The sequence below is a fragment of the Drosophila subpulchrella genome, chromosome 2R, assembly GCF_014743375.2.
Source record: "Drosophila subpulchrella strain 33 F10 #4 breed RU33 chromosome 2R, RU_Dsub_v1.1 Primary Assembly, whole genome shotgun sequence".
In the NCBI taxonomy this organism is placed as follows: Eukaryota; Metazoa; Arthropoda; class Insecta; order Diptera; family Drosophilidae; genus Drosophila; species Drosophila subpulchrella.
In genome coordinates, this window is record NC_050611.1 from 147,440 (window position 1) to 174,169 (window position 26,730).

A 26,730-nucleotide genomic window follows, 5' to 3' on the forward strand; every position below is an offset into this window, starting at 1 on the left:
TTTACTAAATATCGAGAATAATGTGTATTTAAAAGGTCTGTTTAAACATTGGTTTTATTGAACCAAAAACCGGGCTTTAGTTTCATGGTAATTTAACAAATTTCTTTACATCAATTAAAAAAGTATATCATAAACACAAGGCTGTATTACTTATCGAGGAAACTTTCGCCTACCAGCGATTTCAGCTTGGACAGGTGTGCTTCGTTGAGGGTAAATCCTTCGTGGATTCGTTTGGCCAATGTCCTGGAATCGATGTTGTTTTCAACGGCGTATTGCAGGGCGATCAGCGCCTGACTGGGTGACTTCTCCTGGACACTGGCCTCCACGAACTCTTGCAGAGCACTTTCGGCCGGTGTTCCGGGAATCCTGTGCTGGTTTTTGTCGATGTGGGATAGCACCTCGGTGGCCTTTTCGTAGTTTCCACCGCGAACGAGCAGCGTGAGGATGTCTCCCAGCATTTGACCGGTGAAGGAGACCTTCCGGAGGCGTCTGATTGAGTCCTCTACCTTCTCGTACATATCAAGGGCCACCTTGGCGCCCTGCTCTGGCAGCTGTTGTTGCGCAGGGGATTCTGGATTTGGCTTGTTGTCCACCAAGATGCGGAGAACACACAGTAGAAGGCTCTCCCGGTGCGTGTGATCGAACACCACCATGTCGGACCAGATGCGTGGCACGTGCTCCACACCGCCATTGATCTCAATTGCTCTCAGGATTTCCTCCATGATACCCGGTTCGGGGATGTAGATGTTGGGCACCAGCAAATCGTAGGTCTGCATAAAGTCATCGATCGACTCGGTTTGACAAAGCAGCGCTAAGTAATTGCGATAGTAGATGGACTCCTTAAAAGAGTCGCCTATCAAATCATAGTTCTTGCCCGTGTGCAGCAGCTCGTCCACCTTCTTCGCCAGCGCTTTGTCGTGCAAATGATTGCGACACACGTCCATGGCAGTGGCAAAGAAGTACGTGTCCTTGGGATGCTGAACCTTGAACTCTTTGCCTGCGATATCATTAAGAATGTCTACAATAACGTGCGACACTGGTCCTCTTTCTCGGCAGAAGATGATCAGGAGGTAGTAGTAGGTGCCCAGGCTAGGACTGACATCCAGTTGCTTGAATTCCGGCAGAACCTGGAGGGCCGCGGTGCGTGCCAACTTAAAGTTGCCGAAGGTGCTGATGCACTGAAGAACCGCGTTAAGGGTGCCCAGATTGGGCCTTAGCTTCTGCTGCGACATTTCCTGCAGGAGCTCTGTGCATAGTTGCCAACGCTGCTCGGCCGTGTCCTTCAGGAAGTTTACTATTTGGATAATGGAATTAAAGGTGTTTGTGTCCAGCTGGATCTGTTTTTCGCCGGCTTCCTGGAGCAACGCATAAGCACGCTCGCACTGCAAGTACTTGGCCATTCCTCGGATAAGGGAGGCGTAGGATTGCGGCGTCTTTGGTTCGATTTCGGAGTATAGTTTCTCTGCCAGATCGCCGTCTTTCCAGGTCTTGCCGCTCCGCTCACGGCGGCGGTTGTTCTGCATAAACCAGCGCTCCTCGATGTACTCTTCCGGCAGCGGTTCCTGATTGTTGTGGAAGCACACCAGCTCCAGAAGACTTTGCTTAAGTTCGGGGCTGATTGCAGTTCCATTTTGTTCGAGGAGGTTGTACACGAGGACAGCATCCTTGAGCTCACCCTGGGCAATCAGTTGGCGGAGGGAGCTCTCCTCCACCTGGGAATCCTCGGTGTAGACCATGCTGGGGGCGAATTTCTCGATGGCAGGCTGAGCCTCTTGGTGCTGAGGGATGGGAAATGGTTAGCTTGTGGTAAAGCTCCTGCTGGTCACTCACCATAAAGAGCTCTCGGTGCTCCTCCTTGATCCAGTTGGCTGCCTTGCGTCCCGACTCCTTGGACAGGGCATAAGTGCGCTTCGCCGCATTGGACATGGGTATTAGGAATGGGTCGTCATGGTACTTGTAATGCGGCGCAGTGTGGTCCCTGCCCACGGTGGCGGCCAGGGCCTGGAGGATATCGGTGGGCGAGCGCTCGATCCGATTGGGAATCTCAATGGGGGAATCCTCCGCCGGCACCGCTGTTGTGTAATGTGCTCCGCTGGAACTCAAGCTGCGCGCGATGCCAGCCCTGGGCAGCAGTCTCAACTGGCGCGAGAGGTACATTATTGAACAGGTTGGACACAAAATAACCCGATTTTCAGTTATAAAACTAAAAAAATTAAATGTTTTTCTGGTTTTGAGTGGGGAAAATGCAGGTGCTTCTTCTTGTCCACAAAGTGTGGCTGAACAGCTGTTCGTAGCAGCCGAGTTAACAGCGAGGTTAACAGTGGTCGTTACCCGCTACACAGCACTATATCAGGGCTACTGCAAATAAAGTAAGCGCTAGATTTGAAATGTCTATCTTATCTTCTTTTAATCAAGTTAAAAAACATATATTCTCGGAAACGAAGTTACACGTATAATACGTATTTGTTGCATTAAACATAACATAAAAATTATCAGTTTTATTTCACTATATATATATTTGGAAAGCCTTTTCTGTCTCAAGACGGCCACGCAATCCGATTTAGTTTCTGATCGGCTTTCAAGGCGATCGTATGTCGGTTTTCCTACCTGATCTTTCTGAGATGTCTCAACCCAGGCCGATTTTGTATTACGACAATCGCAGTCCGCCTGTACGCAGTTGCCTTATGCTAATCAAACTTCTGGATATCGAGGTAGAGCTAAGGTTTGTCGATCTTTTCAAGGGCGAGCAATTCCAGAAAGATTTCTTGGAGGTGAGTGAGGCTAATTTATGCGGTTTAATTTATGAGGAGTGAGCATTTGAATTTTTGGGGAATGTATAGGGTACGATTTTTAATAAAAATAAATAATAATATATACAAAATTATATTTTGAATTGCATGCTTTTAGTTGAACCCCCTGCACAGTGTTCCCACTTTGGTGCACGGCGACCTGGTGCTGACCGACAGCCATGCCATACTCATTCACCTGGCGGAAAAGTACGACAAAGGCGGAAGCCTGTGGCCCCAGGAGCATGGAGAACGTATGAAGGTCCTGAACCTCCTGCTCTTCGAGTGCTCCTTTCTGTTCCGCCGTGACAGTGATTTCATGGTGGGCTGTTAACCAACTTTAGACACTACATTTATTAATTACTTTTCTGGTCTACATATGTACATGTTCCGCAGTCCGCGATTGTCCGCCAGGGATTCGCCCAGGTGGACGTGGCTCACCATGAACGCAAACTGACCGAGGCGTTTATCATCATGGAGCGCTACCTGGAAAACAGCGATTTCATGGCCGGGCGACAGGTAAGAACCACCTCATCTGATTGCGATTGCCTGTCGGAGTGGCGGTTCAATTAAGTTTAGAATTTCACCTTTGTCGCTGCGGTTTCAGCTGACGCTCGCCGACTTATCCATCGTGACCACATTGAGCACCGTCAATCTCATGTTTCCCCTGTCGCAGTTCCCACGTCTGCGGCGCTGGTTCACCGCGATGCAGCAGCTGGCTGCCTACGAGGCGAACTGCAGCGGACTGGAGAAGCTGCGTCGAACGATGGAGACCGTCGGGGGCTTCCAGTTCCCGTCCCCATCCTCCACCGCCCGCGAGGAAGGGGAGTAGCTCCGGATGGTTATTAAGATCCGTGTTTAATTTGACTTCGGGTCGGCTTAACTTCCTGTTTGCACTGCAGGCGAAGGGCTCACAGTGGAATCTCCAAAATAGGCAAGCACATAGCTCGATCTTTAAATTCGAATATTTTCATTTAGATCTGTAAATTCAGTTGCTGCATTACAAACAGTAAGCGGATGAGTAAAATGCTTCTGGTATAAATATAAACATTATGTGAAATGAAATACAAATACTGTTTGCAATATTTTAAATCAAGATAATGTGCATATATGTACAATAATAAATCCATTAATATACCCACAGAGAAGAGAGCAAGTTAATTAAAATTGCGAATCAAAATATTTCAAACTACAAATATACATTCAGATTTGTAATTTTCAAGGCATCAACTAATGTAAAAATACGCAATACAGTTCTTATATTTCTAAAATAGTGGGAAACGTTACAATATCCAAATGTTTTAAAAAATAATTAATTAAATGACAAATTTTTTGGTTTCATTCCACTTTTCTGCTAAAGACAATACGACATTTTTTTGAAAATGGCCACGCACCCCTAAAAATATAAAAGTATACCTAACCCTTTATAATTTCCCCGAATTTTGAATATTTGTGGGTGCAGGCTACAGACCTTTCGCTGCAAATTGATGTTTGCTGTGGGGGAGGAATACATGTGTATGCCAATTTCAAAGCAATTTAGCGCTTGGCCGCGACCCTTAAACCTGCTCATTAGCATATACGCGTATGACCCTTGTTTACTCCAAAAATGTTGGCAAATATTTGACTGCTCTGGACGTTTGTGCCCTAATGACAGCTTGTCAGGCCTAATAGCCGTATCGAGTGCCCTCCAGTTGAGCGGGGTAATCCTCTTTGGGGGCCAGCCGCTAATTGCTCCGCTCGAAGCTCGAGGAGCCAGTAACTCGATCCTGGTCAGCCAACTCGAACAAAGTTTAACGCACGCATCACGCTCCCCATCCGCATCCGCATCCATCTTTACAACTTGGTGACTACGTGCACCTGGTCCTTTCATCGGATTTCTGCTCCTTTGGCCCGACTTCTCAACTGCCAACTGTCGGGGAAGTGCAGCGATTCCCATTGCTTTTTGTGGGTGCCCCAGCAACATATTCCCGAGGCACGCGGCAAACTTTGCGCCCTGCAAGTTTTTCAATTTCGCCGGCGTTGTCTCAACATTTATCTGCCCTTCACGTTGCTAGTGCTTGTACAGAGATTTTTTTGTCATGGTCGCTGGGACGTTTTAGCTTTCTGTCAACGGCCATCCAAAAGCGCATCTGGGTCCCAGATACATACAGCTGAATTATTTAACTTAAGTTTCGCAACACTCTTCTGCCGCAGAGATTAGCAACTTTGTCAGGGGATTTGCATCAACTTGCCAGTTTACCTGGGACAGAGCGTCGCAAATAACCATTTGTAAAGGCGGGAGGGTTCCAGAATCTGAACAGATTTAAATATCTCACGTAAGATATTTGACAAATTTTTTTCATTTAAAAGCAGGTATAGTACATTAAGTAACCCCTAAAGTATTTAATTAAATTCTTTTCAGGTCATAAATTAAAAAAATCTAAGCGACTTCGAAAAATTTCCATTTTATTGATAATAATAACTATTATTTAATTTGTTAAATTTGAACCGATTTAAGAATTTAAATATTTTTAGTCCTTTTAAGCCGTCTGTATAAGGGAAAAAACTTTTTCATCTTAAGAGCATTAACTGTATATATGTACATACAAATATAAAAAAAAAACACGAAGAGAACTTAGACTTAAAAAAATTCATATTTATAATAACTTTTATTTAATTCAATGAATTTGATCAGAATTTTGAATTTATATATTTTTAACCCGTTCAGGACTTTGTGAAAGGAAAAACTTTTCCATCTTAAGAGCATTAACTGCGTCGATTCTGTATATTCTGAATTTTTTCTATAAATTTTTTGTCTGTATTTGCATGTTGCTATGAATTCGATTAAAGGCCACGTTGCCCCATACAGGCGACTTTATTTATGGGCCATTCCAGCGCCGGACGATGATGATGCAATGCCACCCACTGGGACATGTCCCAGCCTCGCGAAATCGAATTGATATTTAAAAGTAAATTTACTGTATATACTTCGCGGAAAGGCAATTTAATTTAAATCATTATTATTGTTGTTATGATGCTAAAATAAATAATTAAAAGTGAAAGGGTAGGGACTTTTCAACCTGCATAAATTAGCCACAGTAAACACAGATAGAAAAACAATGGGAAAAACATGGAAATAACAATTTATTTTTGCCTATAAGCGGACGATCTTTTTTTGGCTTGCAACAGATGTAGAATAACATAACAAAAATGGTGGGACAACATTAAATGTTGCGTGAAACCATTGAAAAGAAAATAAAGTACTCAAAAACTGAATTTTTAATACTATTATTTTCACTCAATACGGTTTTGACTTGAAATGATGAATGCAGTCACAAATATTTAATTTTATCTTAGTAAGCAATATAATTATCTGTGCTTTTATATTTTTAAGCACCTGTTTCAGATACATATGTAGATACCTCTCTTAGGTGCCCTATGTGTTCACACACTCCCTGGCAATGGAAATCACCATAATTAGGCGCATAATGGCTTCAAATTAGCATAGCTGTTAAAAATTGGAGCCCAGCCATGATAGAACCCTAATGCGGCACACATTGCCAGTTGCAAATCGAGTTACGGGTGACAGACGACAACTTTTGTTCCAAACTTTTTTCGGAACGAGGGCGGGAGGGTCCAGAACTCCTTGAGCCTAATGCTGTCGAAGAATACTTTGTGCAAATTGATTTAGTGAAAATGCTGCTTTGAAGTCCGCCCTCAGCCCTGCCAGTCAATTTGTCAAAATGGAAAGTTTTGCGAGGCGGGGCAGGGGATGAAACCTCATTACACGGTCCTAGTAAGTAGCCTAGCAGCCAGCTTTAAAGTGTTAGCCAGGAAATTCAATTAGGCCCGGCCATTCCGCAGTGCCGATTCCCCATTCGGGGCATTCCGAGACCAGAAGTCGGCGGTGCGTGATGCTGAAATATTGAAAAAGTTTTCGCATTCGGCCACTGGGACAAGCGATTTCGGGTTTAGCTCTTCGATTACTACTTGGGGCAATGATTGCTGATTTTATTTTGGGTCAGACATCTCGCCCTTGGCCACTGCCGAGTTGGCCATAAACTGAAGTCACAGTCGAATTATTGATTAAAAATGCTGGCCGCTCACTCGTCGAAAGTCCAGTCCCATTTCCAGCTCTTACTTTGCCGCCCAACTTACCGCCAACGCACATATAAATTTCTATTATATTATTTTCACCTTTCATATTCTTGGCCATCTGCGGGGCAGACCTTTTTGTTGTGGTTAAGTGCTAGGCTTCGTGGTTGCGGTCCTGCTGAATTTCTAATTAACCTTTTTTACGTTTTCCGGGGCGGAGGCTGGGTCACGCCCACACCGCCAGCATCATTTGTCGGGGCCCTCGTGTCAAGATTTGCCGAAGACCGTTCGGTCGAATGATAAGTATTGGGTGAAAGCCAACAGAACACAAGAGAACAGAACAAACAAACATCTGACAACCAACAAACAAAAAGTTCAAAAGATTTTGTATCAGCAATTATTGCTGAAGCAAGTTTGGAACAAAAGGGAAACTTCCTTTCAAGGGGAATCGGCAATACTCTCTGGACTATAACATTTTTATTAAGTCTGAAGTCTTAATACAAATATAATAAGAAATGTTATAGTTTATAGATACAGTCTAGGAAAAAACTTAACTGAATTTCTATATTAAATTTATCTAATATTTATTTTAGGGCGGTTCGAATAGTATGGGTCCGAGAAAAGTGACACATAGTGACTTTTAAACTTATGGTCTAAGACCCCCCAAACCCTATTAAAAGTACTGATTTTGGGGAAAAAATATCATAGAAGACAACACATTAATATTAAAATTGTAAGCAAAAAAATAGGGGTCTCAAATTTAGTAATACAATATTGCTAAAAATCCTTTAAAGATTACGTTCTCTCCATAGAATCCCCAAATCAACCCCCCGTAATGTGGCTACCTGTATATCCCAGTTTATTTGAATGAGATACTTAAATCTCGCAATGCTCCTTCTGCAAAAGTGTAGGGATCAAGTCAATAAATAAATGTAAATTAATGCAAAGGTTAGTCAAAAGTAGCACCAAAGCTCTTCCCCCTTTGGGTTTTGGTTTTGTTCGGTCGAGTTGTGAGGACCGCGATATTGGCAGAAGGTAAAAATTCAACGTATATCTTCTCTCAGCATTGTGCGACCAATGTTTCTTCGACGACAATGTGAAAATACGAAATTTATTTAATTGCTTTTGTCGCAAGGAGCGGGAAAACGTCTAGAGAAATTATGGGAAACTTATAAATAACTATTCTGTGCCATGACCGCGGCGAATAGAGTGTTTATTTTCGTTAACGGGATGACGACATTGGGCATGATTTTCCAATTAAACGTTGAGCTTAAATAAATAATGGGTCTATTCTGGGGCGGCCAGCTCACTGGCGATGCGGCACGAATTCAGTATCTGCTCAGATCGAGTCGATGCTGTTTTCTGTTTGTTTGTAAGTGAAATTGCAGTCTGCAAACTCAAACGCTTGACTCAATTTCCGTTTCCGCCCAGCTCCACTGTAAGCCAGCGGAAGCGGCACAAATGCCAGCAAGTGGTTGCTGCCCCAAGGCGGGACCTTTGCCCCTCCGCTTTCCCCTATAGGGGAAAACCCATTCCCTGCCCAGCGACCTCATTTTCGCTTGACTTCACTTCGGATATGCGCTGCCGTTTTTGGACCATTGTAGGCTGGCCATTTAGGACGCAGGACTTGGCCTTTGTTGAGTTTTTATGCTGATTTATGGGGAAATAATCCCGGCTAACTTAGCGCCTGGAAATGGTTTCCCGCCAGGATGTTTGCACACTCGAATCTAATTTTCCCGGCCGCACATGTGTGTGTGTCCCATGTCCTTTGTGCAATTTGGCCAAAACGACGCCGGCTGACGAGGATGCATGAGCCAAGGACCCAAGGGTCCGGATAAACATTTAATCAGCCGTTTGTTTGAATTGCAATCCAACTGGGCGTCTGAGCTTTTCGAATCCTCGAGAGTGCCATACCGTAATTGAATTTGATTCTTTCACTTACAGCTCCGAGTTTTTGCCCACCCCTCGGCGAATGCAATTACAATAATTTAATTGCCATGAAAAATGGCGCACATCTGCGGGGCATTAATTAAATTTTTGTGAAGACAATAGTCAAAACCCGGCCTAGGGCAAATTTAATTCACTTAAATGGCAGCCATTGCGGTTTACTTCAATCCGCGAGTATTTGTTAATTAAAATAAAAAGACGACGGCCCGTCGAAGTGCCGCGGGCCAAGCAGGCGGTAAAAATAAACGAACACGCCATCTGTTTTGAGAGAAAAACCAGAAAAGCCTGGAAAATCTCAACTATTTCTGTTCCACCTGTTCGGAACTGAGAATTTAGAAATAGTCGCGCTACCCATAGCACAAATCCGTCGAGCCTTTTACGTGTATGCCGGGGCCTTTCGCGTGTTATCGAAATTGTATCCGCTCTAGCAGAAGATATTCCCCTCCCGAAATAGATGGCGCTTTGGCCGATTTGTTTGTTTGGTTTTCTCCGACTGAATTTATAAAATATTCATTTTTGTTAGGGGGACGCGAACTTTGGCCGTTCCAATTCGCCTTGACTTGTCCTCTTCACTTTTTTGCCCTCTCGTCGAAATTTGGAAGAATGTTTGGGTGATGTCCTCTAACAAAGTGCTATTCAATAACACAAGGCGCATAATTCAAGTTAATTGTCTGGTCATAAAATAATCGCTGGCCTTGTGTTTTACAATGCTTGTAAATGGTTCTCTTTTGCTGTGGGGATTGGTAATCTGATTTTATATGTATTAACAGATTATAATTGCAATACATTGCTGATTTTATGGGTTAAATGCAGAGGCGAGTCTTAATAGGATTTATGAGTATGTCGAAAATAATTTTTCCATTAATTCATTAGGATCAATGTTTGATTTAATATTTTTTTAATTAAAGGCCTTTCAATATAACGATTAATCATAACCGGTTTACTTCAGCTATAACGATTATTAATTAATTAATTGGTTATTTAATTTGGGTTTTTTTTGATTAAGCTTACAAAAACTAACGCAATCCAAAAATCTTTTAATCTCTTCAAAGGTTTAAAAAAAATACCATCAGAAATGCTTTGTATGAACGTTTTTCGTGTTATTTGTCGCGAAATAAAAATTCCCTAAAAACTGACTCCGATGCAGGCCCAAAATGTATTTGGAATCAAACAACTGCGTTTTGTTATATGATTCCAGAGATTGGAATTCAGCCCTTGAAGTTTGAGCCCTGTATGAGTAAACTGATCTGTTTTTTAAACCACAAAAACTCGACTTACTTCAAACCCAAACGAGTTGGATATTTCAGTTTGAGTGAAATGATTTTCAGTTACAATTTTAACTAAACTCAAAAGAAATTAAATGAATGAGTTTAAGTAAGCCAGTTCCCATGCCAGTTTAGTTATAATCAGTTGTTATTCAGTTATTTAAAACTTCGCCAAGCAGTAAGATTTGGATAAATTTCTAGTTTACTCAAACTGATACCTGCTTTAACCAAATCCAAAACAACAAAAAACTAAATCCAAAAAATACTATCCAAACAGAACTGAAAATATTTGATTCTAACTAATCAAATCAGAAAATTGTTTGGACATCCAAGCGCTGTTTTGATTATATTCCTTCAGGGCTTTAAACCAGACCTTGAGTGGACAACAAACAATAACCGAAGTAAAAATGAAATCTTGAATAAAATGTGTTTATTAATTTTGGAAAAAAATGTATCTTATTTTTAAGTTATTATTGAGTTAGATAAATTTTGGGGCGTACACGCCGTTTTATAAAAAATGCTTTCAAAACAAAAAATAATGAAATAAAGAAACATTTTTAATAAACATGAAGTTACTCGAGAAGTTTAAAAACAAAATTGCTTTTGAAAACTAAATGTTAATATTTTTGAGTATGTTCTATTCCCCTGTCAGCTCTGGAGGATGTGTCTTTCGATGGGAACCAAATGGCTGCCACTTTTAATTATGACCCAATGCATGCCGGTGGAAACTACGAGCAACGAATGCAGGCGCCAAAAATGAGTTCAAAATGACAGCAGGACAGCAGCTTGCTGGCCTGGTCAAGTCCGAAAAAATGCGGCTAACATGCAAATGAGCAGCGCATTTTGAAGAGCACAAGGTACACAGACACATTTCCATCGATTGGTAATGTGTGAAAATTATTAGGCATTCGTTGTGGCTGCTGCTTTGGATTTTTCCTTTTTCTCGGCCGATGATGATCTAATTTTATAACGCACGACTCATTAGAGGGAGGCGGGCATGGTCCGCGCTTCGAATATATAGAACGCCCACGCCTCGCAATTTTCACACACTCGACTCCGAATTCGGATATATTTTTGGAAAATTCTTGAACGAATCCGTCGGAGAACGCTCTCTCGCGCTTTAAAAGCCGCATACGCCCCGTTGGCCGGCATCAGTGTTAGCTTGTCAGAGCTTTAGTGAAGATCCCACAGAACCCGAACCCAAAACCAAAAACCAAACATGTCTCTTGAGCGTGCCGTTCGTGCCAAGGTGAATACTTGATCAGTGAAAAAAAAGAAGATCCTTAAAATATACCACAAAAAAGTGATAAAATGTGAAAGCTAAGGACGATTTTTGTGCGATGTGCCTAAAATTTTATTTGTTTTTATTTGACCCACCTAGATTGCCGGCAAGCGCAATCCCGAGATGGACAAGGAGGCCCAGGAGTGGATCGAGGCCATCATCTCTGAGAAGTTCCCCGCCGGCCAGGCCTACGAGGATGTGCTCAAGGACGGCCAGGTGCTGTGCAAGCTGATCAACGTGCTGTCGCCCAACGCCGTGCCCAAGGTCAACTCCTCGGGCGGCCAGTTCAAGTTCATGGAGAACATCAACAACTTCCAGAAGGCCCTGAAGGAGTACGGTGTGGCCGATATCGATGTCTTCCAGACCGTCGATCTGTACGAGAAGAAGGACATTGCCAACGTGACCAACACCATCTTCGCCCTGGGCCGTGCCGTAAGTTTGATATCGTATTGAATCTACCTGTTCCCGTCTAACTCTTGGACCTTGGACCTTTGCAGACCTACAAGCACGCCGACTTCAAGGGTCCCTTCCTGGGCCCCAAGCCCGCCGACGAGTGCAAGCGCGACTTCACCGAGGAGCAGCTGAAGGCCGGCCAGACCATCGTGGGTCTGCAGGCCGGTTCCAACAAGGGAGCCACCCAGGCTGGCCAGAACCTCGGCGCCGGCCGCAAGATCCTGCTCGGCAAGTAAGCTGTCCGGGACTGGACGCCAACCCTTTTCTACACATATGCTAAGTGAACTACCCATATATTTTGTATGATGAAACATAAACACAAAGATATTCCTCACCAAAGCAAAACTCAACACCAAAACACTCACACAAAACTACACACAGAAGCAAAGCAAAGGCTTGTCGCCTTTAATTAAGTATACGCCTAAGTTAATCTATTTATGAGTACAATAAAGTAATTCAAAAATCCCAGTTTGCGACTTTCCGATCACCTCTATAACCTTGAGCTCTCTACGTTCTTGCTGTTGATTTTTGTGTGGGTGTAGAGACTTTATTTTTCTGCCTATGGTGCGTTCTAAAAATGAATTCCATACGTATAGATATATATATCATCGTATCAACGTTATAAAGCAAACGTAAACACACTCCGATGAGTGTGTGCGATGTGAAAAATTCCGCTGAAGCGTGGCGAGGTCAGAGCACCAGCGATGGGCAGAGTTAACATCAAGATGGGCATCTATACATCGTCTATATGTAAGGACAGGAATTCGCCCCAAACGAATGCCGAAACTCACCTGTCCGAGGCGTGAAATTGTTCACTCTAAATCACACAGACAAATATGTATTGCAGGTGCAACTATGATGGTGCCAAAAATGAGAAAAGCCAGATAGCTCAGAATATTTCACGCCTTCAGCTGGCACTTTTCTAATTTCTTAATTTATTATAGTCTGTCAGAGGGTCCTGTTAATGGTTTTTCCCCTTATGCTAGAAAATAGCTTGTTTGGAACAATCTCGAAACCTACATTTTATTTCTGTGAATTCATAATGCAGAAATATGTAACTTCTCAAAAGTGTGTCCCCAACGAAATATTTCCAGCTTCCAATTAATGCATTTCATTCCCAAAATAATTTTTTTTATTTATTTAGTCAGAAGTTGTTCTCACTATTATTAGTTCTGGCTAATTGAAGCGTACTAAAATATTTCCAACTCAAACAGTACTCAAGAAGGATGACTAAGAATAAAGCGTGCCAAATTCCGAATTCCTATTTTAAGACTTTCAAATTTTCCAACAATTGGTCGCTTGAAATATAAATGAAAACAACCAAACGGTATTTCCCCTTGGCTTGTTTTTGTTCAACATATAGTAGGAACAAATAAAAACAGGCAAATAAATAACAAACTTGACACTGAAATTGTGGGGGAAATATATTTTCTTATAATGGTTCATCAAGAGATTTTCTGTACCGATTCAGGGTTATTATTGATGCATACACTTATGAGTAGGAAGTCTTGAGATATTCTCTTAACCACTTAACCCTGTTGTTTATATTATTTAGGAATGACAAATGCTGAATTATTTTTGTATAAAAATGTATTTGGTTGAAAAGCGTAGATAACCTTTCAGAATATTATACTCTTCGTAGCTCGTTCGCTTTCCATCACAGATTGGAGTCGGTTTGAAATGGATTTCAGGGTTTCCCTCAGACTGGAGACACTTTCCTCTTTCTCCCGAATGTAAGCCACCGTTCGATCGTAGTCGTACATCAAGGCGGGCAACGACAGGAGACCTCCCTGGAAGGCCAGATCATTCATCTGGCCCCGTATCTTTTTATGCACCACCTTCGCGTGACAGAGCTGAGTCTTCAATCGGTGTTTAACCTCGTTCTTTTCGAGCAGCTCGTCTTCGAGCTTATAAAGTTTGTTTTTAAGCGCAAGGGACTTCTCGCGAGCATGCTTGGTCAAGTGCAGGTCCGTGTGGTATTGGTTGCGCTGCTTTTTCAGGTCCAGGTTTCGCTCTAGGTGGGTTTAAAATTAGTATATTAGTCGAATTGAAAAAAGTTCTGAAATCCTTACCTTCAATCTTCTTTTCTAGTGCAAACACTTTAGTTTGTACAGTTATAAAGTCTCTCATGCTTACACCATCGCACACGGTCTCTATATCTTTTATTTGCTGGGGGAAGAATGTATATATTGGGTTATAGTTTTACCAAATACGGGCCAACAGAAAAATACCCGGCCAGAGACCGTAGCATTTAAACTCATTCGAAGAAACTAAAAGTACATTAAACTGACCAATAAATTTGTGGTAAAAAGGGGTGCTCAAAAAATAATACTGGAAATGGCTTACAAATATATTCTTGGACGTTGATGCACTATGTTCAGTACGCGCGGAGCCCAAAGCCGATTTGGGCAAGTAAACGAAATCGCGGACATGGAAAAAGACGATATAACAATAGACAGTTTAAAAAACATGCACACATAGATGGTTAGCAACATAGAAATTTATAAGTTATCTGAAGATAGAAAATTTATAAGTTTATCGTAATTAGTTGCATTAGGGCTATCAAACAGTAAGACGTGACACAGTGCATTATAGTCGTATGAATGAAGTGCAGACTTCGGAAAATAAGGTAAATAAATATTCTAAAGAAACTTACGGACAAGAAGTTCACTTGAATACAGACTGACAAAATTGCGGATAAAATGGCGGTCAAAATGTCAGTTAAAATGGCGGTCAAAATGGCGGACAAAATGGCTGATACCCACTTCTGTGATGCGGCTCAACGTGTGCTTATGCGAGATGAGCAGGAGTCGGGTGTCGCTGACTTGGTTCCGGTGCTCCGCCATCAGCCGCAGCTCGCGGGCCACAAACCGCTTGAGGAAGTCGGTCTCGGCGTCCGGGCGAACCAGGAGACGTCGGATGGTCTGCTCCAGGTGCTCCTCCGTGCTGACGGCGATGTGCATGGCGTGCGAGAGGTCCAAGAAGGCAGTGCCCATTAGAACTCCGTATTTTTGCTTCACGCTGGAGAGGCGCTCTTGGGCGTAGGACAAATAAGACAAGGCGTTGTCATGACGAATGCAGTAGCTCGCCTCGTCCGCGAGGGACAGTTTGTCGAAGGGCCGCTTGTTCTTGAGGCGGCGGTAGTACTCGATCATCCGCTCCTCGAGCATTTTGTGAAGGTCGTTGATCAGGATGTGGTCGTGCACGGCACTCTGCAGGGCGGTAAGTAGCTTCTCCTTGTCCAGTCGGTTCCGGATATACTCGTCGGTTCCCGGCCGATCTATTACGACCACACTTCTTATTAATTGGTTGAGGAACTGGCGAACAACCTGTTGCGTCTCTATAACCCTAAGTTCTCTGTCCACGTTGATGACGGGCGTTTCGCTCTTTGCCTCCGGGGCTGGAAAAAAGGTTTCGAAGTCCATGTATTTTTGGGATTCCTTTTCGGTGGACTCTGTTATTGGAACGTCGTCTATAATCTCCAGGGACGACTCTTGGAGCGACTCCGAATCGCCCAAGACAGTCCGGGAATCGCTGTGCGTTTTACTGGATGCCTCCTCCGCTGCTTCGGAAGTAATGCTTTCATTATCATCGTCTAAGGGATCCCTAAAGTTTTCAGGCTTATCTATTTTTGAAGACCGGCCAGTTTTCCGTTGGACAACCGGCTCGCTCGACAGCGAAATATCAGAGATACTGGGCACCAGCATCAGCGATTGGACGGCCGTCTGCAAGGGATTGATGCTTTTGGATCGCTGGGTCTTTGGGTCCTCTGACTCGGATTCGGAGGAAGATTCGATTGGTTCGATCAAGTCTTCGTCCTCAGCATCAGCTACGATCAAATTCTTTCCGAACGAGTCCAAGTCCGATTGTCGGGAGGTCCTTTCGGAGTCACTGCCGACATCATCCTCCAGCTTGGTCCACAGCAGCTGCTCATCCTGTTCCTCGAAACTGCCCTGCAAACTTTTCCTGTTTTCTTCTTCGATCTGACGTTCGCGTTCCAGCTCCTTTTCCTTTTCCTCCTCCTCCTTGCGCTCCTTCAGCCGCTCCATGGCTTCCTTCAGCAGCAACCTCTTTTCCTCCTTTTTAATCTCCTTCATCACCATCTCACTTGTCCTCGAAAAGGACGAAGCTCGTTCGGGGACAACTGAAGTGGATTGTCTACTATCTACCGATAGAACTTCGACAAGGTCTTCAGAAAAAACTCTGACATTGTCTTGAGGGACCTCTTCCTGCACCATTTCCGCTTGAGGTTCTTCACTCGCTTCAGTTTCCATCATGTACCTTTATATATTTTATTTATTTATGGTTTCGTTTTAATTGTAGTTTTTATAATTATTTTATATGCCTTTCCGTTTTTTTGTTGTTTTTTAGTGTTACTGTATTGAGTTGTTGTGTACTCGTGTACATTTGTTTTGTGATTGTAACCTTTGTTTGACAGACATTTCAAAGAGTAAAGATGATCGAAAGACCAAACCCTACATGCCTAATAGCTAATTTTAAATATATTATACTTTTTAGCGGTTTCCAATCAAATAAGAAGTAGAATTTCATTTACTCTTGCAGCTAAAACCATATTATGCATTTAAACCAATATAAATCATAAACTCTTCTGGTATGTATATATTTAAAAAGACTGATAGCACTGGGTTACAAAGTATAATCAATGAAATACTCCCAAGTGATTGGTTTCAAATTCTGTTAGTGTTTGACCCCTGAATCCAGATGGCACAGTTTTTTTTAAAGATTCTTTATTGTTAAATGTTAAGGTTTGCACTTTTTGTAAATACCCAATTCGTTTTATTTTATTTTAAAATCAAAGGAAAAGAGCTTAAGTTTAATTGGACAAAGAAAATGAGAGTATTGAAGGACTTAGTGGGATCCAAATAAATGCCAGCAAATAAAAAAAACTGGGAGTGACCAAAATTCCAGAAAAGTTGGATAAAAGCGTGTGTTAAAGATAGGTGTTTGAAATTATGTTCGGTAGATAGACTCAAAATTTTGTTTTTATTCCAGGCGACATTTCTAATACAAAAAGTGTTTTTGTCAGTCGGGTTAAAGATTAGATACATTTTGTCTATTTTCCCATTTATTGCCACTTTATAAAATGCTATACCCCAGAGCAAAAGAAAATATGATGAATAAATGATAAATAACAAATTAGTAAATTTTTTCATATTTTGTTTAGTCTCTTTATGGCAGCTGTATAATGTATTCCTCCCATTTTTATAAAAAACAAGAGAAAACGCTATAGTCTATGATTTCGACTATCAGACACCCCTTACTCAGCTTAAGGGAGTGCAGGAGGGAATGAGATATGCTTAAAGCAGCTCTGCTTTTTTCACTAACACGCCTAGCCTATAACGCCACCTAGCGCCACCTGTCTTGTTTATATATAGCGCCACCTGGCCTATAGCGCCAAATAGCCTATAGCGACCAAAGCGGCTTGGTAGCGTATTAGTGAAAACAGCTGATTTTTTGCAATCTCGATTGAATGGCAAAAATTGGATTGTTATTACTTTCAAATGATTAGTTCGATTTCAATAAAATTTGGTTTATAGGTGGGTATTGATACCCACCCTGCTGAAACAAACTTGCGCAGCGCAAGAAGCTCAAGCTCTCTTAGTTTCCGCGACCTCAGCGTTTATACGGACGGACAGACAGTGATTCTGATCACTCTACAAGTAACCGTTAAATAATTAACAGTAACGAAGTCCTACAATTTTTTAAAGCCCTGGAATGGAAGAGAAATATGAACAAAACTCATACTATCTAAAATGTAAAGAAAACTTTTTTATACACCAATTTGCAGTTCATTGAGAAATTGGTCTAAACAACAAGTAAATACATAAAAGCCATCTGCCAATACTATCCAAACGTTTGCCGCATAACCTGTTGCCATTAAAAATCAGCCCTTTTGATTATTGGATAAATCGTAGTGTTTATTGGAGTCGTCGGATGTGAGTACTTTCTACAGACTTCTGCCTTCCACTTGGTCGACGCGACGTTGGAGTGCCTTCATGGTCTCCCTGAGCTTGGCCACAGTCTCCTGCTTCTCCTTCAGTCGCTCCACAGTTTGGTCGTAGTCGTACATTAGCGATGGCATCGCCAGGATGCCGCCCTGGTAGGTCAGCTCCCTGGTCTGCTGGCGCATCTTGATGCGCTCCAGTTTCACGAGGTAGAGACGTTTGCGCAGGAGGCGCTGCTTATCGATGGCATTCTTCAGCAAGCTCTTCCGAACCTCAAACTTTTCCCCCAGTGCCAGCGCCTTCTCCCGGTTGTGTCGGGTGAGGTGAACGTCCATGAGGAATTGGGTTCGCACCTTCTTCAGGTCGAGATTGCGTTCTGGGGAATCAGGAGCTTGACCCATCGATTTCAGAGTGTGGGTAACTAGGGCTTACCTTCGATTTTCTTCTGGAGGGCAAACACTTCATTTTGTACGGATATATAGTCCTTGATGTTGACGGTGTCACTTAATGTGTCCAGAGCTGTAATTTTCTAGAGGATAAAGGTTAAGGACTTGCAGGTCTTATTTATTATTTTAAAGAGGGGCTTGAAATGCGTTGATAGGAAGATTGGGGTTGCGAGCTCAGTTTAAAAGCTAGTTAGTTAGTTAGTTGATCAGAGTAAAAGCGTAAGCCGATCGGACGACTATATCCAATAGCTCCCATTCGTCATGGATCAGTGATGTTTATCTTTCCCCTGTCTTTTCTGTACTTACATCCATTATGTGGGCCAATGTGTGTTTTCTGGTGATCAGGAACAGCCTGCTGTCACTAATCTCGTTCCTCTTGACGGACATGTGCCTCAGCTCGCGATCGACGAGGCGGCGCAGGTGGTCAGAGTCCGGGCGAACGAGGTATTTGTGGAACAAGTGCTCCAGGCGTTCCTCCGTGATCGAGGCGACGCTCTGGGCGGAGTGGAGATCCAGGATCACTCTGTTCATCTGGACGCCGTGCTTCTGCTTGGCCACGTTCACCCGTTCCTTTAGACTGTCGAGCAGGGCCAGTGCGTGGAAATAGCGGGCTTGGTACCGTTTCTCATTTTCCTCCGAGAGGGAGACGAAGACCCGGGCGTTCCGTGTGCGCTTGTAATATTCGGTAAGCCGGTTGGTCATCATTTCATTGGTGTATTTCTCGATCATATATGTATCGAGTATATTTTGGAGACCTTCCAAGAGCTTTTTCTTGTCATATTTCGCCCGAAGCACGGTCTCCTGGTTGTGGTAATCCGATTTATTGGCCGTCTCCTCGATAAGATCGAGAATTAATTCACGGACCACATTCTTGACCGTACGTGCATGCAAAATGCCTACGTCCTCTTCATCGAAGCGTTCTGCGAACTCCACCTTGTTTAAGGCGCTGAAATCATCCAAAGTAACGCCCTTCTGTTTAGGGGTAGGCGTGTCAGGAAGTTCGGCGAATTCAGGTATGTCGGAGATATCGGAGGAGTCGTCCTGACTGTCAGGAGCCTCCTCATCATCGTGCTGCTCGTGGTCCAAATCCACTAACGATTCGGATGCCGAGCTGGAGCGGGAGCTCAGGTTTGCTGTGGGATCGACGAATAAGCCCTGATCAGGGTGGACGCTAATCGCGGACTTCTCTCCCGATAACTGCACACTCAGTTCGTGCTCCTCCGATATGTCCGACAGACTGGGCACATCGAAATCCCTCAGAAAGTTGTTCTTCAACTGGACGGAATCAGGGTCTGCCGGCTTCAACGTTCTCATAGATATCATGCTAATGGCAGCGATGCTCATCGCATCCTCCGAATCGTCATACTTCGGATCCTTGTAGAATATAGTTTTATCAACGGGTGCATTTGAAAAGCCAACCGGAAATAGGTCCACCGTTCTGTGGGCCTGGATTTTCTTGAATAGGTCCTCTTCAGAGTCATCGGTTGTCACTATCGACGCCGTGTCCAATTCGTCATCGATGGGCTCATCAAAGTTAACCATGACTTCTTGTTTCTCTTCCTCTTCTTCCACTATTTCCCCCATTTCTTCTATGTTTTCCCCTGTGAAACTTATTGTTCTGATCGGTTCTTCCGACAGCGTAAAGCGGGTGCTGGCCAAGTCCTTTAAACGCTCTCTTCGCTCCTTTTTCAGTTTCAGCTTTCTTTCTTCTGGCGAAAGATCATCTGTAGCTTCTGTAGCCGTTGGTTCCACATCTTGTCCAGATGTTTCGCTACCTAAGTCTTCGGCGATTCCAGCTTCATTGCCCTCCTCCGTAGCCTCCAAAACTGCGGTTGGGTCAGGCTCCTCCTGTAAAACGGGTTCCCCATCTGTCGGTTGGACGTCCTCCTCCGGCTTAGGGATCTCCTCAGCTACCACCGTTGACTCTGGAGCATTGTTAACTTCCAACTGGTCTGTTGCACCATTTGTGGTCTCGACGACTTGCAAGACTTCTTCCACGGTTTCGGTGTTTTCGGCCATTGTGAGTATTTTTGTATTTTTTTAGTTTATTATTTTTTATGGTTTATTTAATTTTTAAGTTTTTTTGTTTGGTTTTTGTGTATTTTGTGGGTGTATTGTGTTTTTGGAGTTGTTTGTGATTCTGACAGTTAACTCAAAAGATTTAAGGGAAAAATAAATTGTAATAGATTGTCTTAATAAATTTAAATATATTAAGATATTTTTTTAACTTTACTATATTTTACTATACAGTAAAAAGATTAAAAAGATTTAAAAATATCGTAAAAGTACAAGGTGGCATACTTTTAGGCTTGATATAATAATTAGTACACATGCACACTGTACATAATATGTATTAATTTTACATGTTAAGCTATATATATTTTAATAATTTGTTTAATATTGATCAATTTAATTCACCTAAAAGTTAATGCCTGCAAAATCGCATTTTTTATCTGAGCCTTCGACCGTCTTGTCCCAACTTTACCTGCAACTTCCCATTAAACGTTGCTCGAAATTAAAGCGAATCTCCTCGTTCTTTAGCACCATCTGGGGTCCAATTGGAGGTCCTAAGTAAATCTTGCGACGGCTTTAAAGTTGATTGATCGTTGCCCATTGTGTGCGTGAGGTTATTTTTTATTTCGTAGAGTGCGGTAAACTTTATGACATTGATAAATTTTTAATAAATATGACAAAATGTTGGTGCTTTAATTCACTTCATCCCGCCGCCCTTTCGGGCAGCACCAGGTGCCAGGCGATTTACATAAAAGTGCTGCAGTGCTGGAGAGTGTAATTTGCATAGGAAGCACTGCAGCACTTGGATGGATTTCGGGTCTTAATACTTTCCGTTTGATTGTCTTGGCGTGGAAATTGATTCAGCAAAATGCCAAATTGCTTTAAATTATGCATGAGCCTGCGACTTTCTCCCATCCCTCCGGTTGCCTTTGATGTTCGGAGGACATCTGGGAATCATATTCAATAAGCCGGATCCGACGAGCAGGCAAATAACGTTTTTATGACAGACTCAGAGGGCCAATCCCCTTTGATGGCTGTTAAATAAATTTGTTTTCGATGCCGTTTAAGCCGTTGCCACGCCTTCAGGTGAATAATAGGCAAGTTTCTGATGGACTTTTAATAGTAGGGCAAACACCGGCGTCACAATAATTGCCCCTGGACATTCGTCAGCGGGCACATATGGCTTCCTATTTCGCAGTCGGTTCACGTCCTTACCAAAACCGAGGGAATCCTTTTGCTATTTATCATTCCGTCCGAAACTTTCCGGGAATCCTTTTCTTTTCCGCTCCTCTGTTTGTCTGCATTAAGTGGCATTTTCGGCTTAGGCGTCTACAGTATCTGGCGGATACTTAAGAGAACTCTTGAACTTGACTTTCCCTTTCCACAACGCTTCAATTACGATAGCTCGTTGGGCGAAATTGTAATTTACGAGCGTTCTTATACACAGCGAGAGAAACAGAAAGCCTCTTACAATTTAAGTCTCTGAATTTAGGCAAGTTTACTTTCAAATAAAGTTTACTGAAAATACAAAAGAAAGAGGCAATTTATAATAAGAAAAATTACTTTTAATTAATTACAATTTAAAGGGGAATGTATGTTAAAATATAATATTTTACTAATTATTCGATTTTTTTGCTATGTATCTTATCTGCCGTCTTGCAATAAATTAGAACTTGTCAACAAATTTAATCAGTTTTTTTGACTTTAAATAGTATTTATTCTTTAATTAAAAAAACGAATTATAGCTATTCAACAGCAGCGCAATATTTCTAAATAACAAAGTGAGTCAGTGCTTTCATATGAAAAACATTGTTTGCGAAATAATTATTTGCTGATAAGGCATTTATACCAGCCGACTTCTAAAAACAGATCTGGGTGAAGATGTAAGTCAAAGCAAACTAATTTGCAACCTTTTTGAACTTTGCTTTTACATGGAACTGTAAAAATTAATTATTGACTTTTTTTTAAAATTAAAACTTGGGTTCGAGGTTCAAATTTCTTTGGTCAACTATTATGATTTTAACTAATCTTAAATTTTTTGATCAATAAAAGTAAAAACCAGAAGGATTCGAAAAGCCGAAGTTTATATACCCTTGCAACTAAAACTGTATGCTTTTTAAATCACACTTTCATAACAGATACTGTACTAATGGTATATATTCGACAGATTCGAATATGATTATAGCGATTGTTCCTAAGACAGCTTTATCAAATAGTCGTCTGGATTTTGATATAAAAAAATTTGATATTTCAAAAAATGAAATAACCCAGAGTAGAAGAGAAAAGGATCAAAAGCATTTTATTTTTTTGGTTTAATTTGATATTCCGAAATCTACTTCTTCAAGCATTTTTTCAATTATGTTCCCGACCTTTCCCGTAGGGCTCCTTAAGTTAGGATAGAGGATAAAGTTATCCGATGTATGTGCCACCTGCTGTAGAAGAAGGATTTTCGGAAGTTTTAATCTCGCCAGCGTTAGCACTGAGAGACTATTTCACCAACCTAATTAGTACAAATAAATGATAAATTGCTACTTTTTTTTTTTACTGTGCGAACGTAATTTCATATTTGTTCCTCCGCTTTCAGGGAGCGTCAATAATTACAAATTGCGCGTCGGGGTTGATCTCTGGTGATCCGTGGGCTTATCAGCCTGATTTCGCCCGCTTTGCTTTGGCAGCCTGATGGTGCAACGCATCCCACAGCCCCTCAATTTGTTGTCATGAATTATGCAACTCGAGTCTGGAATGCTGGACTCGCAATTGGCACAAGCTCGGAAATTGCGCAGTGCGGCGGATGCTGAGAGAGTGTTATGTGCAATCTATATGCGATATATACACACAAATTGCGTTTGATGGAGGCTTTAATTACATCTGGGCCCGTAATCACAAAATCGCAGTATTTGTGGAAACGATCATTTTGAGGTTTCTTCTAAAATCTTCGCCATCGGTCATATTCAGTTTGAAAAAGTCAGTCTAGGCGCAAAGTGTGCCAGAGGATCACAGAAAGGTTTAACTTTACAAGGACTTAAAAAAGAATAGTCAATGCAGCGATCAGTGTTGCTGCTGGGTATTTTCGCCATCCTGCTCTGCGCTGCAGTGGCTCTGCCCACAGGTCTGTCCAGATCCGAGGAGGATTGGCTGGAAAAGATGCTGGTGGAAAGCGAAAACAGCGGCGAACTGCAGGACCTGGACTACAGCAGCGGAAATCATGCCGTCAAGCGATCTGCCAAGGATTCGAGCTCCTCCGAAGAAAACAAGAAAGATGCCAAGGACAAGGCGAACAGCTCGGGAAGTTCCTCATCCGAGGAGAAGTTAACAACTGGAACCGCCGTCCATGCAGATGAAACTACAACTGAGCCCCCCGCCAGGAAACGAAGGGAAATTGTAACAAGACGTCCGAATATGGAAATGGATCTGCTAAGTGACCTGATATCCAAGGACTTGCAGGAAATTTTAACAATTGACCTGAGTGACAAAAGTGACCTAAGTGATCCTGTAACCATAGACTTCGTGGAGCGCAACTACGAAAACTTTTGTCACAGACTGGAGGAAAATAGCGTTAAAAGACCTGATCTCTATATACACTATTTGTGGGTGAAAGAAGTATTTTGTGACGGACGGGAACCTAGAAGAAGGCGCGAAGCTGCCGACAAGGATCAGCAAAAGTATAAAATAACCAGCGAGGAGTCGGAAGTGGATTACCAGGCCGGGAAGGAGCTGGAGGAGGAGATGGCACGGGCTACAGCGGATATTCTAAAGATCTTAAACAGCAAGGATAACACTAGCATCGAGGACTACGCCCAGGGGTGCGAGGTCATGGAGGTCAGCTCCAAGGAGGCCAACGAGGCCACGTATGCGGAATAATTTCTCTAAGCCTAATGAATTTAAATAAACACGAAAAAAGCTGAAAAAAACATAGGCTTGTTCTTTCATTCTTTCCTTATCAGTTATATATTTCAAAATTTCAGGGTACTGCGACTTGTGAATGAGTAACAGCTTAAAAATGTATATGTTTTGTTTCGTTATCTGGAAAAAATTATATTCGTATGTATGTTGCCTTTTACATGTAAATTTCAGATAAAGCTGCTGAACGACTATTAAATATTGAGAGTTTATTTAGTTCCAAAAGAACCGCCGATAGGGCAAGGTCTTATACATATTTCTGCCAGGAAATTCGATTTCAATAAATGAAACTACCAATGTTATTGCTCTTAATCTCAGTACTCGTGCTGAGTACGGCAGGTGCTCTGAAATGGGAACCTGAGGACTCCAGAAACAATTATAAAGGTGCGATGACCAAAGAAGAAATTTGCGTTCTATGCTCGGTATTGCAAAAACGTCACGGCGATAAGGAAGATTTGAAGATACTTTGCGAGATGGCATGTAAATTATAAGCCATAGAGAAAAGAAAATAAGTAGATTAAACTTTAAGTCTTTAAATTGGTTAATCATAATCAAATAAAAGAAAAGTATATAAAATAAAATTCTAAGTCTTTGAGTTGGTTACAATTTAACTTCGTGGAGCTCAGTAATACGTACTATACATCAATACCTATAAGATATCACTGTGCAACATTTAAGGGTTTTGGAGTGTTACCGCAGTTTGGATTTCCCCTCCTGAAAGCACTCATGGAAACGAATCAGACTTCCTTTAGATAAGATGAGTACTTTGAGATTTAAAATGTGCATTTAATACTTTTTAAAAAACGACTGAATTTGAATTTACCTCACTTGTCATAAGGATTGTTGTCGAGATTTTCATTATGGTCTCAAAACGGTTTCATATTTTCATCACGACATTATACCATTTATATAGGATTTTAAAAAGTTTTTTAAAATGTTCTCCATTTGACAGAAGCAAAGATATGGCGATGCCTTTTTATACCCTTGCAGAGGGTATAATGATTTCAGTCAGAAATTTGCAACGCAGTGAAGGAGACGTTTCCGACCCCATAAAGTATATATATTCTTGATCAGCATCACTAGACGAGTCGATCTAGCCATGTCCGTCCGTTTCTACGCAAACTAGTCTCTCAGTTTTAAAGCTATCGGGCTGAAACTTTCCCAAAAGTCTTAAATCCTTTGCAGGTAGTATATAAGTCGGAACCAGCCGGATCGGACAAATATATCTTATAGGTCCCATAGGAATAATCTAAAAAAAATTTTTTTTTAACTATATCTTTGGTGTTTTTTAACTTATAACCTCCTAATTAGTTTTGAATTTTGAATTAAATTTTATCGAAATTGGACGACTATATCATATAGCTGCCATAGGAACGATCGGAAAATTGGTGGAAAAATAATAGGAAACAAATTATAGATTCGGTGTTTTTCAACATATGTATAACCTCCAACGCTTGGAAATAACATTTTTTAATTAGTTCTGAATTTCGATTTTTATCATATTTTGTGTTTTTAAATTTAATAAATATAGCTGCATGGGTATATAAGCCTCGGCTTGCCGAAGCTAACTTCCTTTCTTGTTTTTGTTAAGATTGTGTATAACTTTAAATTACATGGTGTAAAAAAGAAAACAAAATTCTCCTTAATTATTCTTTTTTTCCAACCTTTCAGATAAAAATAACTCCCATAACAGCAACTTATACTCCAAACTTAAAAAAAAAAATTCAGTCGCGGTTTTCTAAAAATCGAAATTTTTAATTTGTATACAAAATTAGTATAAATTCTAAACATAATCCTTCAACAAGGATACAAATTTTGACGTGGGACCTCCATTCCCAGAATTAGTTAAAGCGTTTTCGACCCCATAAAGTATATATATTCTTGATCAGGATAACTAGCCGAGTCGATCTAGCCATGTCCGTCTGTCCGTCTGTCCGTATGAACGCTGAGATCTCGGAAACTATAAGAGCTACAATACTGGGATTAGGCATGCAGATTCCTGAGATTCCTGCGCAGCGCAAGTTTGTTTCAGAAGAGTGCCACGCCCACTCTAACGCCCACAAACCGCCCAAAACTGTGGCTCCTACAGTTTTTATGCTAGAACAAAAATTTTAACTGAAATGTATTGTTCTCATCAATACCTACCGATTGACCTAAAAAAAAGTTTGCCACGCCCACTTTAACGCCCACAAACCGCCCACAAACTTCAAAAAATCGTAAATATGAACGCGGATATCTCAGAAAATATCAAAGATAGAGAAACGGGATTCCAGATTTAGATTTCGTAGGCTTGAGCGCAGCGCAAGTTTGCTACGCGAATATGCCACGCCCACTCTAACGCCCACAAACCGCCCAAATCTGTGGCGCCCACAATTTTCACGCTAGATAAAAAATTGTTACTGAAATGTATTGGTCTCGTCAATACCTATCGATTGATTTAAAAAAAACTTTGCCACGCCCACTCTAACGCCCACAACGCTTAAATCTGTCTACCGCCGGTAGGTGGCGCATTTGCTGCTTGCATATCTCCATTTTCCTTTGGTCCCTTTAGCTGAGTAACGGGTATCTGCTAGTCGAGGTACTCGACTATAGTGTTCT

At 41.8% G+C, this 26,730-nt stretch overlaps 6 protein-coding genes across 8 annotated transcripts; 3 read left to right on the forward strand and 3 right to left on the reverse strand.

The window, feature by feature from the left end:
• Window positions 1–27: 27 nt before the first annotated feature.
• On the reverse strand, window positions 28–2,284 carry LOC119549330 (protein PTCD3 homolog, mitochondrial). The gene is made up of 2 exons (XM_037857309.1): window positions 1,831–2,284; window positions 28–1,778 (listed from the first exon to the last, which is right to left on the reverse strand). The coding sequence occupies exons 1-2, from the start codon at window positions 2,155–2,157 to the stop codon at window positions 147–149; spliced, it is 1,959 nt and encodes a 652-aa protein (XP_037713237.1). The 5' UTR covers window positions 2,158–2,284; the 3' UTR covers window positions 28–146.
• Window positions 2,285–2,556: 272 nt separating this feature from the next.
• LOC119549332 (glutathione S-transferase E14) lies at window positions 2,557–10,743 on the forward strand. Of its 2 annotated transcripts, XR_005219404.1 has the most exons (5): window positions 2,557–2,771; window positions 2,908–3,108; window positions 3,183–3,305; window positions 3,394–3,720; window positions 10,725–10,743. XR_005219404.1 is itself a non-coding variant. In XM_037857312.1 (4 exons), exons 1-4 carry the CDS (start codon window positions 2,592–2,594, stop codon window positions 3,616–3,618), a joined length of 729 nt encoding a protein of 242 aa, XP_037713240.1. In that variant the 5' UTR covers window positions 2,558–2,591; the 3' UTR covers window positions 3,619–4,216. The 2 variants fall into 2 exon arrangements, 1 of the variants encoding a protein (XP_037713240.1); XM_037857312.1 differs by lacking the exon at window positions 10,725–10,743 and having other exon boundaries at window positions 2,558–2,771; window positions 3,394–4,216.
• Window positions 10,744–11,161: 418 nt separating this feature from the next.
• Window positions 11,162–12,275, forward strand: LOC119549333 (muscle-specific protein 20). The gene is made up of 3 exons (XM_037857313.1): window positions 11,162–11,321; window positions 11,454–11,786; window positions 11,852–12,275. Exons 1-3 carry the CDS (start codon window positions 11,292–11,294, stop codon window positions 12,041–12,043), a joined length of 555 nt encoding a protein of 184 aa, XP_037713241.1. The 5' UTR covers window positions 11,162–11,291; the 3' UTR covers window positions 12,044–12,275.
• Window positions 12,276–13,379: 1,104 nt separating this feature from the next.
• On the reverse strand, window positions 13,380–16,211 carry LOC119550492 (trichohyalin). 2 transcript variants are annotated; one of them, XM_037859184.1, is made up of 3 exons: window positions 14,573–16,211; window positions 13,880–13,976; window positions 13,380–13,821 (listed from the first exon to the last, which is right to left on the reverse strand). In XM_037859184.1, exons 1-3 carry the CDS (start codon window positions 16,082–16,084, stop codon window positions 13,427–13,429), a joined length of 2,004 nt encoding a protein of 667 aa, XP_037715112.1. In that variant the 5' UTR covers window positions 16,085–16,211; the 3' UTR covers window positions 13,380–13,426. The 2 variants fall into 2 exon arrangements, 1 of the variants encoding a protein (XP_037715112.1); XR_005219482.1 differs by lacking the exon at window positions 13,380–13,821 and having other exon boundaries at window positions 14,464–16,211.
• A 1,514-nt stretch (window positions 16,212–17,725) lies between these two features.
• Window positions 17,726–20,358, reverse strand: LOC119550356. Its single transcript, XM_037858980.1, has 3 exons — window positions 18,526–20,358; window positions 18,206–18,302; window positions 17,726–18,149 (listed from the first exon to the last, which is right to left on the reverse strand). Exons 1-3 carry the CDS (start codon window positions 20,236–20,238, stop codon window positions 17,776–17,778), a joined length of 2,184 nt encoding a protein of 727 aa, XP_037714908.1. The 5' UTR covers window positions 20,239–20,358; the 3' UTR covers window positions 17,726–17,775.
• Window positions 20,359–23,186: 2,828 nt separating this feature from the next.
• Window positions 23,187–24,145, forward strand: LOC119549201. Its single transcript, XM_037857032.1, has one exon. It carries the CDS (start codon window positions 23,272–23,274, stop codon window positions 24,091–24,093), a length of 822 nt encoding a protein of 273 aa, XP_037712960.1. The 5' UTR covers window positions 23,187–23,271; the 3' UTR covers window positions 24,094–24,145.
• The last annotated feature ends 2,585 nt before the right edge of the window (window positions 24,146–26,730 follow it).